This window comes from Hemiscyllium ocellatum, chromosome 46 (assembly GCF_020745735.1).
Source record: "Hemiscyllium ocellatum isolate sHemOce1 chromosome 46, sHemOce1.pat.X.cur, whole genome shotgun sequence".
NCBI classification, from domain to species: domain Eukaryota; kingdom Metazoa; phylum Chordata; class Chondrichthyes; order Orectolobiformes; family Hemiscylliidae; genus Hemiscyllium; species Hemiscyllium ocellatum.
In genome coordinates, this window is record NC_083446.1 from 6,270,205 (window position 1) to 6,282,656 (window position 12,452).

General features: G+C 47.6%; 1 protein-coding gene across 3 annotated transcripts in view; it reads right to left on the reverse strand.

Annotated features, from left to right (window-relative positions):
* Positions 1 to 12,452, reverse strand: part of ltbp3 (latent transforming growth factor beta binding protein 3) — a 189,039-nt gene that overhangs the window by 81,158 nt on the left and 95,429 nt on the right. For all 3 annotated transcript variants that reach the window (XM_060855602.1, XM_060855601.1, XM_060855603.1), the window contains exon 4: positions 6,281 to 6,383. In XM_060855602.1, coding sequence (XP_060711585.1) covers positions 6,281 to 6,383 — 103 coding nt within the window. The remainder of the gene's footprint in view (positions 1 to 6,280; positions 6,384 to 12,452) is intronic.

The following is a 12,452-nucleotide window of genomic DNA, read 5'->3' on the forward strand; positions in this document are numbered from 1 at the left end:
ACCCCACACCCCTCACTGTAACATTCTCCAATATACCCCACACGCCTCGCTGTAACACTCTGAGACACCCCACACCCCTCACTGTCATAATCTCTGATATACCCCACACCCCTCACTGTAACATTCTCTGATATACCCCACACGCCTCGCTGTCACACTCTCTGATATACCCCACACCCCTTACCATAATACTCTCTCATATAACCTACACCCCTCACTGTAACACTCTCTGATATACCCCGCACCCCTCCCTGTAACACTCTCTGATATACCCCACACCCCTCACTATAACACTCTATGAGATATCCCACACTCCTCACTGTAACACTCTCAGATATACCCCACCCCCCATCACTATAACAATCTCAGATATACCCCACACTGTAACACTCTCTGATATACTCTGCACCCCTCACTTTAATACACCCTGATAAACCCCACACCACTCACCGTAACACTCTCAGATATACCCCACACTCCTCACTGTAACACTCTCAGATATACCCCACGCCCCTCACTGTAACACTCTCTGAAAGTGAACCTGAGTGTTCTATAAAAGAGGTGGCAATTGTGACAGGTGGGATAGGTTGACACCAGGGTGGGTCCTGATGCCTAGGGAGGGGACATGAAGATGACACGATGACCAGAAGTAATGATAAGTCAGCAGGGGCAGTTCACAGGGGGAACACGATAACCACAATAATGGAGCTACTGAGACACTGCGCATGTCATCAATTAATGGCATAGCTATTGTACATGAAGCCTGGTTGTCAAGTCCTCGTCACCCACAGCCTGTGTCCTTCCATCAATTTGATTGAACATCTTAACAACGGCAAGTAAAACTGGTGGAGGCCCCAGCTGGTTCGAGAAACCTGGCTGTGTTTTAGCTCATTGCTCGGACACAGTGTACATCAGGTATTCAGAGAAAGGAATGCCTTTTCACAGAGGAGCCACAGGAATGTGTTTGGCATCCGGGCTGACCCAAGGATGCCAGGAACCAGCACGTGGTGAAAGGCTAAGGCATTCCTGTGGGCGCCCGTGCACAGTTTCCCCTCAGGATCGTGATGTTGCATGTCACCATCGGCCAAGCCAGAATGGTCAAACACTGACATTTCACAGTCACCTCGCAATGAATGGATTTACCTCTCACTCTCTCTCTCTCTCTCTCTCCTCCTCTGTCATTCCCAAGCCCCATCCAATTCCTTCTCATTTCGCAGAATCCCCAAACTATCCATTTCTACTGTGCAGCCAACCTGGACAAAACTGCTGCACCCATCAAAATACGATCGGGGTGACCTCAGTGAAGACTTCCCCTCCCCTTACAGCAGCCAACTCACTCAAAGCACCGTGGTTAATGTTTTCGAGACCAACGTTCGGCAAACTCTCACATATTTGTAAGGGGTCCACAGCACAGGATAAGGCCCTTCAGCCCATCAAGTCTACCCCAGTCAAAGACAACCACCTCACTTTTCTAAACCTGGAACTCCCTCCCCAGTGGCATCGTGGGTCCACTCACAGCAGGTGGACTGCAGTGGTTCAAGGAGGCAGCTTACCCCCACCTTCTCAAGGGGACAACCACGGACGGGCAATAAATGCTGACCCAGCCAGCGACACCCAAATCCCACAAACGGTTAAATCTTTTAAAAATTTCCCAGCGCTTGGCTCATAGCCTTGGCTTCACAAATGATCACCTAAATCTCTCTTCAATGTATATGAATAGAAAGCGTTTAGAGGGATAAGGGCCAAGTGCTGGCAAATGGGACTAGATTAATTTAGGATATCTGGTCGGCATGGACGAGTTGAACCGAAGGGTTTGTTTCCATGCTGTACATCTCTATGGCTCCATGTGATGAGGAGTCTCCCTCACCCTCACAGGTAATGAGTTCCAGATTCCCACCCTCTGGGTGAAACCGTTTTTCCCTGCTTCCCCTCTCAACCTCCCGCCTCTTCCCTTGGCACCGCCCCCCCCCCCCCAACCCTCCCCCCAATCATCGATCCCTCTCCCAAGGGGAAAGGTTTCTTCCTGATTACTCTCTCAGTGCCCCTCATCACTTTATATCTCTCAATCATGCTCCAAGTAAAACAACTCCAGTCCATCCAATCTCTAGAACTCTCCAGCTCGGGTCACGTCCTGGTAAATCTCCCTCTCATTGCAGTCCCACCCTCTTTTTTTGGATACGAGAACTGCACACAATGCAACGGAGTAAATACCTTGCTTAAACGAGAGGAAAGAAATATTTCCATACTATCACATTGTATCTCTGATATAATGCCATCTGCAGCTTCAATAGCACCGCCCTGCTGACCAGTAAGTCATTACTCCTTCACTCATGCTCTAAGTCAAAACCCTAGCAGTTAAAATTTATAAGATTACAAAGGGATCTGGATCAAATGAGTCAATGGACTGAAAAATGGAAGATGGAGTTCAACCTGGATAAATGCAATTTGGTATAACAAACAGGGGCAGAGCTTATACAATTAATGGAACGGCAATAGACAATAGACAATAGGGCCTTGGGTAGTGTTGTAGAACAGAGGGACCTAGGGATGCAGGTACATAATTCTTTGAAGTTTTCGTCATAGAAAGACAAGTGGTTAAAAAGGCTTCTGGTACACTTGCCTTCATTGTTCAGACCAGGAGTTGGGGCGTAAATTGAGGTTGTACATGACATAGGTGAGGTCTCTTCTAGAGTATTGTGTCCAGTTCTGGCCGCCCAGTTATAGGAATGATCTTATTAAGCTGGAGAGGTTTCAGGAGAGATTTAGCAGGATATTGCTGGGTATTCAAGCTTTCAGTTATAAAGAAATGCTGGATAGACTGGCATTTCTCTCACCGGAGAGTAGGAGGTTGACAAGCAAGCTGATAGAAGTTTATAAAATAATGAGAGGTGTGGATTGAGTTGACGGTAGGATGGGGGATTCCTTAGGATGGGGGAATTTCAAGACTAGGGAGCATATTTTCAAGGTGAGGGGAGAAACATTTAAAAAAGACATGAGGGGCAAATTTCCTGAAGAAGTGGTAGATGCGGTTACAATGTTTAAAAGACATTTGGATTAAGGACATGAATAGGAAAGGGTTTGGAGGGATATGGGCCAGGAGCAGGCAGGCGGGACTAGATTAATTTAGGGTGTCTGGTCAGTATGGACGAATTGGACCGAAAGGTCTGCTTCCATGCTATACATCTCTACAGCTCTCACAATGTAAATGGGATTGTTGCATGTTTATCAGGAGCCCTGAGAAATGGTACCTTCAAGCAGTTTATTAAACAGGAAAGCTGCACTAACACCAGTCAGATGGGACAGCTCCTGCTGCCTTCTGACGTGGATGCCGGACAATCCCATATCAAAGAAGAGAAAGGGAGTTCTCCAGGGTGTCCTGCAACCAAGATGGATCTGTCTGACCCAAGATCAGGCAAGTAGGAACATCTGTCCATGAGTTCCACTTGTGGGTTCTGGCTGTGCACCGTGGTGCTTCCTACAATATGACAGCGGTAGCACTTTCAAGACTCCTTCTCTCAAAAGCGCTTTGGGATGTCCTTGCGTTCCAAATGGCGCTACATAAATGCAAATCTTGCCTTCCTTTATGAATTGGCCGGGGGATTCACAACTTAGACAACCTTTGTATTCCTTCACCTGCATACCTGACCTGACACGCGGAAAGTTCTCCAAATCGAATCGGTGGTTTTAGTTCAGCACAAGTTCCACCTCCCCTCACCACCAAGGATCTCAGTGAGACAGGCCAGTTCTGTGACAGGAATGAAGGGCTCCTGCCTGAAACGTCGATTTTCCTGTCCCCCCCAGATGCTGCCTGACCTGCTGCGCTTTTCCAGCACCGCTCTGAACTTGTCTCTGATCTCTAGCATCTGCAGTCCTCACTTTCGCTCAGTTCTGTGACAGCCAAGGGGCACGTGTGGCTGGAGTTACTGCTCGCGTTTAATTGTCTGAAACCAGGACTCCCTGCCAGTCAAGCTTGGGTAACAGAAGCCAAGATGTAAGGAGCCATGGCTTTTTGGGGATTACCCAAGGTAACGATGGCATTACCAACAATTCCAGAGAGGGGTAGGCACTGCTAAGTCACACTAGTATGCCCTAGGTGCTTTACAGAAGACAAACATTTCTGACATTGAGTCACATAACAAGGAAGAGAGAATTGGAGTTGGAGTTGGAATTAGCCTTTATTGTTTCGTGCACTCAAATGAGTGCAGTGAAAAGTTTGCAATGTCGCCTCTAGTACCATCTTGGATACAGGGTACCTAGGTACAGGTAGTTCTTCTATAATGTTGTTCCCCTCTTGTTATAGAAAATCGCGCAACTGAAGTAATGGGGCCTAAATGCCAGGCTGTTACAAGCGCAATTTTCCAATGTAACTGTCGTATTCCCGGCTTCTTGTGGAGTGGAGTTTATACAGAATCTGCCTCTCTGCCATTAAACTCCATGAAACTTCCAGAAGTTGGGCAGGAATGGCTAAAGGGATGGGATGCTCTGAAGGGCCAGGAGATTTGACGGGACTCGGGTTTCAGAGAGATTGAGGCTCTCAGAAACTCCCCCTGCCCTTCAAACGGAGACTGGGTGAACGTGGATCAGGCAGAACTTGGGGATGGAGTGGAGTGGGGAGAGATGAAGGGGCTGGACACGGCTGCATTTGCACCTTCTTTCGCTCCCTATCTCTCTCTCTCTCTCTTCTCGCTCCTCAGTCCCTATGCCTCCCAACTCTGTGCATGATCCCAATAAGCATTCCAGCAAATACGTTCCAATGTTCGCTTCCCCTACTTTAGTTGCAGACAGAAGCAATAAAAAACAAATGCACACACACAGACGGCAACCTGTTGCAATGGATAAGCCAGCAGAATAAATCTCATCTGGCTGGTAATACAGGGGATGGAATCGCACAACAGCGAAAAGGAGTTCACCTTATAATAAAAATGGTGAGCTAACATAACAGGTTAAAAATCACATGATACCAAGATATAGTCAAACAGGTTTATTTGGAAGCACTAGCTTTCAGACCGCTGCTCCTTCATCAGGTGGTTGTGATGAAGGAGCGAAGCTCCGAAAGCTAATGCTTCCAAGTAAACCTCCTGGACTATAACCTGGTGTTGTGTGATTTTTAACTTTGGCCACCCCAGTCCAACACCAGCATCTCCAAATCATAGCATAACCAGGAGATTTAGAATATCCTCAGTAAAAAAATGGGTGAGCAATTCACAAATCGCATTTACGAAATGCATGTTACAGGAGAACTACCTGTATAGATACTTTAAGCATTTGTTATAGAATTGAAAGAGTGACAGAAGTAGCTTAGCACAGGAATGCAAAGTCTTAAAAAATTCTCAAATTAAAGGCCTTTTCACTTGAGTCTGTGTCCACCATGTTTCAGGGGCTGAGGGGGGGCTTGGTGGGAGGCCTATGCTTGGAAGTGTCCAGCCTCAGACCCTGGGCAGCTGAATGCATCGGAATAAGTGATGGAAACCGGGGAAAGCTGAAGGAATTAACACTGGAACACACACGCAGTCAGATGCAAAATCTCAGGAGCAAATGTAGGCGCTGCACCAAGCAAACCGGTTACCTCGGGAGCAGTGGATAGACTGTCCAACCCCAAAAGGCTGAACTGGTTACAGCTTAATAACAGTGGTCCCAGTGCAGAGAGGGGATAGTCCACGCTGATGTCATAACCACTCCCTTCCCCCCCAAACAGCCACACACTCACACACACATGTACGCGCACACACACACATGCATGCATACACATATAAGGTTGTGGGGTGAATTTGTACTTGCAGAATTACATTTTACTTTGCTCAAAAACTGCACAAATCCATGTATGATTCTGTAAATCCGTTTTTTAGATTAGAATCATCCTGACCATTGTGGCACAGACAGCCTCACACAGGGAAGCTCACACCTTCAATACATTACGTGGGCCGACATGACACCAATTGTTAAAGTTCACTTGAGAATGTAACTTTTACAAAAGTTTTACGATTTACATAGGAAATAATTGAAACCACACAATCATTCTAAAAGATGAGAGACTTAACAAACAATCCTGCTCTTTTTAAATATGTCATTTCAGTTACTGTAAACCTTTGCTATAAATTCTGTGTCTTATGATCTTACTCTCCACAACCACCTGATGAAGGAGCAGTGGTCCAAAAGTTAGTGTTTCCAAATAAAGCTGTTGGACTATAACCTGGTGTTGTGAGATTTTTTTAACTCTGTACAGCCCAGTCCAACCCCGGCATCTCCAACTCATGATCTGATGGGACAGCAATGTACTCACGGTGCTGGTGACGACACTTGTTGCAGTTACTGAACCCCCAAGATGCTCCAACACTTCCACAACAATCTTCCTCTTTGGTCAGACCCGGCAGTGGCTTACTGCACTGTGTGAATAAAGAACAAAAACACAGAGACGGATTGTTAAAGCACACCGCTCCCCAGTGAGCAGGCACCTCGGGGCGGAGCTTTCCATTTATAAATTATAAAAACTACGAGGCGAAGGGTATTCTGATGGAAACAATAGTCAAAGGGTGTGTAAAGTGACACTCTCACCGCTCCCCCGACACACAGCCACTCTCCCTCCCTGCACCCACTATAGAACATAGAACATAGAAAAATACAGCGCAGTACAGGCCCTTCGGCCCTCGATGTTGCGCCGATCCAAGCCCACCTAACCTACACTAGCCCACTATCCTCCATATGCCTATCCAATGCCCGTTTAAATGCCCATAAAGAGGGAGAGTCCACCACTGCTACTGGCAGGGCATTCCATGAACTCACAACTCCCTGAGTGAAGAATCTACCCCGAACATCTGTCCTATACCTACCACCCCTTAATTTAAAGCTATGCCCCCTTGTAATATCTGACTCCATACGTGGAAAAAGGTTCTCATGGTCAACCCTATCTAAACCCCTATCATCTCGTACACCTCTATCAAGTCACCCCTAAACCTTCTTTTCTCCAATGAAAACAGCCCCAAGTGCCTCAGCCTTTCCTCATACGATCTTCCTACCATACCGGGCAACATCCTGGTAAACCTCCTCTGCACCCGTTCCAGTGTCTCCACATCCTTCCTATAGTATGGCAACCAAAACTGCACACAATACTCCAGATGCGGCCGCACCAGAGTCTTATACAATCTCTTCACCAACCCCAACCCTTACCCCACACCCACCCCATATTGCCCTGTAGGGCCCAGGGATGTGCAGACTGGGTAGACCAGCCGTGGGAAATGCAGGGTCCCAAGGAAGGGGGTGGGATCTGGTTGGAATGCTCTTCAGAGGGTCGGTGCGGAATGGATGGGCCAAATAGCCCACTTCCACAACATAGGGGGTTCTATGGACAGTTCAGTTGCAGAGCCAGGTCTCCCAACCTAGACCTGCGCCGTGTTCAGCATCCAAACCACCACTCCCCCACCCCACTCCGCCCCGCACCCGGTAACCCATTCCTGGATGTATCGCTACCTGGTAAGGCAACTGTACCATTCAAGATCGGAGACGGTTACAGAGAGCGGTGAACTCGGCCTGGACAATCACAAAGGCCAACCTCCCATCTATAGATTCCATCTACCAGGCCCGCTGTCAGGGAAAGGCTGCCAGCATTCTCAAAGATCCATCCCACCCTGGCAATGTTTTTCTACCATTGGGGAGAAGGTACAGAAGCCTGAACACACGCACCAGCTGGTTTTGAAATAGTTTCTACCCTACTGTTGTTCAAATACTGAATGGACTCACAAACTCTTAACATTCATCTATACTTGTGTTTTTTTTTGTTTTTGCTACTGTTTACCTGTTACTTACTATCTATGCTACTTAACTCTGAGATCTGCCTGTATTGCTCACAAGACAAAACTTTTCACTGTGCCTCGGTACACATGACAATCAATTTAATTCAATTCAACTTGCATGAGGAGTCAGGCACCATTTGCCTGAGTGACGCTAAGCTGGCGAGGGGCAAAATCCATCCAGCCTGGTCATTTGTTTTTTTGGCCGCAGGGCATACCAACTTCACCAAGGTCCCACCCCACCCCAGACCAGGAGAGGGTCTTGCAAGTGCACACGTTTGCTCACAAAATGCGGGCGCCGCTCGAATTCAGTTGCATGCCCCTAATTGTACACGGGAAGGTGGTGGCCAGCTGCAGCTCGGAGCAGGAAGAGTGGTGGTTGGGAGGGGAGCAAGGAGCGCAGGGCGGGGGTGTAGGGAGTGCCATTCAGGGGAGGGAGTCACAGAATTCAGACCCAGTGACAGCAAAGGGAAGGCCTTTACATACTCAAGTCAGGATGGTGTATGGCTCCGAGGGGAGGTGGTGTTCCTGTATATCCGTTGTCCTTTGCCCCAAGAGGGGATTTTGCAGACCGAAGGTGAGCTATGGGATCCTGCCCCCTTTGAGTTGGGGTGGTATTTGTTACAAGTCCAGACCCATAGTGTTCAAGTTAAGATGTGAATTACGTTAAACTGAGGTGAAATGGAGTGAGTTGAATCTGAAGTTGTTCGATGAAATAAGAGGGAAATGTTGCAACAAATGAATGTTTTATACTGAGGATTGGCACCCAGAGCATAAAATAAAGAAGGGCTTGTTCGTTTAAATTCTGAGTTGACTCCCAGTCACACATGGGAAGGCGATCTGGGGAAAAGGTTTGAGTGCTCCTTTTTGGAGTACAGCACAGAACAGACCTTTCAATCCACACCACCGAGAGATCCTAAATTAATCCAGTCCCATTTGCCAGTATTTGGCCTACATCCCTCTATTCATGTACCCATCCAGATGCCTTCTTAAACGTTGTAATTGCACCAGTCTCCACCATTTCATTCCAAACACACACCACTCTCTGCGTGAAAAAGTTGCCCCTCAGGTCCCTTTTAAATCATTCCCCTCTCACCTTAAACCTATACCCTCTGATTTTGGACTCCCTTACCCTGGGGAAATGACCTTGACAATTCACCCTGTGCCCCCTCTAAAGGTCACCCCTCAGCCTCTGACACTCCTGGGAAAGTAGCCCAACTCTATTCAGTCTCTCCCTGTAGCTCAAACCCCCCGACATCCTTGTATATCTTTTCTGAACCAAGATTTCCTTTATTTTTACTCTCCATTCTCTTTGAAATAACAGTCATCATTCCATTTGCCTTCTTTAATAACTACTGAACTTGCATGCTAACATTTCTTTTTGATTATTTATGCATGAGAGTCCCAAATTGTGGCTTTCTGCAGTCTTTCTCTGTTTTATGAAAATCCAGCTCTCCAGCTGTTCTTGCCAAAGTGCACAACCTCATATTTTTCCACACTGTATTCCATCTGCCCACTCGCTTCACTGGTCTAAATCCCACTGCAGGCTCTTTGTGTTATCCTCAGACCTTGTCCTCCCTCCTATTTTGTAATCTCAGCAAGAGCACATTCACTTTTCTCATCTGCATTCCCTCTTCCACCATCGTTTCAATGAATTAAAAATATCAGGAATCTGACACATACCTCAGATGATCAATTGGAAACTGGACAAGCACACAAAGCAGTAAGGAACAGAGAGATAAGTTTGTTTTTCATGGGAGCCAGGGACAGCTAGCCATTTGGATACAAGATTGGCTTGAAGGTAAGAGAGAGAGAGGGTGGTGGGGGAGGATTGCTTTTTGGACTGGGGGGCCTGTGACCAGTAGTGTGCTGCAAAGATCGGTGATGGGTCCACTGCTTTTCGTCATTAATGTAAATCGTTTGGATGTGAATATAGGAAGTATGGTTAGTAAGTTTGCAGATGACACCAACATTGGAGGTGTAGTCTACAGCGAAGAAGGTTATCTCTGAATACAACAGGATCTTGGTCAGATGAGCCGAGGAGTGGCAGGTGGGGTTTAATTTACATAAATGTGAGGTGCTGCATTTTGGAAAGGCAAATCAGAGCAGGATTTATACACTTAATGGTAAAGTCCTGGGGAGTGTTGCTGAACAAAAAAGATCTTGTGGAGTGAAGGGTCATACTTCCTTGAAGGTGGAGTCACAGGTAAACAGGATAGCACAGAAGGTGAAAATGTGTTGCTGGAAAAGCGCAGCAGGTCAGGCAGCATCCAAAGAGCAGGAGAATCGACGTTTCGGGCATGAGCCCTTCTTCAAGAATGCTTATGCCCGAAACATCGATTCTCCTGCTCCTTGGATGCTGCCTGACCTGCTGTGCTTTTCCAGCAACACATTTTCAGCTCTGATCTCCAGCATCTGCAGTCCTCACTTTCTCCTAGCACAGAAGGTGTTTGGTATACTTGCCTTTATTGGTCAGTGCACTGACTATAGGAGTTGGGAGATCATATTGTGGCTGTACAGGACATTGGATAGGCCATTTTTGGAATACTGCATTCAGTTCTTGTCTTCCTGCTGTCAGAAAGATGTTGTTAAACTTGAAAGGGTGCAGAAAAATATTTACAAGGATGCTGCCAGGGTTAGAGAGTTTGAGGTATGGGAAAAGGTTAAGACCATAAGACATAGGAGTGGAAGTAAGGCCATTCGGCCCATCGAGTCCACTCCGCCATTCAATCATGGCTGATGGGCATTTCAACTCCACTTACTTTGGGGCGGCACGGTGGTACAGTGGTTAGCACTGCTGCCTCACAGCGCCAGAGACCTGGGTTCAATTCCCGACTCAGGCGACTGACTGTGTGGAGTTTGCACGTTCTCCCTGTGTCTGCGTGGGTTTCCTCTGGGTGCTCCGGTTTCCTCCCACAGTCCAAAAATGTGCGGGTCAGGTGAATTGGCCAATCTAAATTGCCCGTAGTGTTAGGTAAGGGGTAAATGTAGGGGAATGGGTGGGTTTCGCTTCGGCGGGTCGGTGTGGACTTGTTGGGCCGAAGGGCCTGTTTCCACACTGTAAGTAATCTAATCTCATACCCACATTCTCCCCTTAGCCCTTAGTTCCTTGTGACATCAAGAATTTATCAATATCTGCCTTGAAGACATTTAGCGTCCTGGCCTCCACTGCACTCTGCGGCAATGAATTCCACAGGCCCACCACTCTCTGGCTGAAGAAATGTCTCCGCATTTCTGTTCTGAATTTACCCCTTCTAATTCTAAGGCTGTATCCACGGGTCCTAGTCTCCTCGCCTGGGACTATTTTCCCTGGAGTGTCGGAGGCTGAGAGGTAACCTTTTGGAGGTTTATAAAATCATGAGAGACATGGATTGGGTGAATAGCTAAGGTCTTTTTCCCAGAGTAGGGGTGGACAAGACTGGAGGGCATTGGATTAAGGCTAGAGAAAAGGGACCTGAGGGGCAACTTTTTCACGCAGAGGGTAGCGTGTGTATGAAATGAGCTGCCAGAGAAACTGGTGGAGGCCGGTACGATTAAAACATTTAAAAGGCATCTGGATAGGTACATGAAAAGGAAAGATTTAGAGGGATATGGGCCAAATGCTGGCAAGTGTGACCAGATTAATTTAGGATATCTGGTCGGCATGGACGAGTTGGACTGAAGGGTCTCATTCCATGCTGTAAAACTCTATGAACCTACAGGTTGGCTGAGTGAGATGTGGTTTGTATAGAGTGCACTGAGCAGATGGGCTGAATGGCCTGCAGTTTCGAGGATCGGAAACCGATGCTGGGTGAGGAGGTTCTAATGAATCCCAACATTCAGTGTGACTCAGGCCGGCACAGGAAGGAGCTGAGCCAGATACCCAGGAAGGGCACCAGCATTGGTGGGAACACACTCCGGAAGCAATGAACCCTATTCCAGAGAGGAAGGGATGAGAGATGGTCTCAGATCATGACCGTAACCCACCAGCACATTGAAAATACTCACACGGTGCAACCGGAGGAGCCATTTCGGCAAAACGAAATGGAAATTTAGAACATTCCAACAGCAAGTGTCCTCACTGTTGAGGAGCTGGGTGGTAACAGATGTATGGTTTTGAATGACACGCCTAGCATTTAACTGAGGCAGTCCCTGACATGCCTCAGTGGTGTGCGCGCACTCACCTCTGACTCAGCGAATTGTGGGTTCGAATCACACGCAATTCCCTCACAGGCGTCACTGGCTAGGCCACCATTTGTTGCCCATCCCCAGTTGCCCAGAGGACAGCTGAGGGTCAACCACGTCGCTTTGTGGGTCTGGGAGCAATGGAGGAACTGTGGGGGAGGGGTGGGGAGCAAGTTGATCTCGAGGCTGAGATTCTGTGAGATTGGGAATGTGCTCCCTGGAAAAGTGGGCATGGGCTGATCCCGCCAAGGGTTTTGGAAGGGTTGGAGTTCACCAAGGGTGTGTGTTTGTGAGTGTAGGGTTTTGGAAGGATTGGAGTTCACCAAGGGTGTGTGTGTGTGTGTGTGTGTGTGTGTGTGTGTGTGTGTGTGTGTGTGTGTGTGTGTGTGTGTGTGTGTGTAGGGTTTTGGAAGGGTTGGAGTTCACCAAGGGTGTGTGTTTGTGTGTGTGTGTGTGCGTGCGCACGTGCGCGTTGTGTTTGTATTTGTGTGTGTTTGTGTGTCT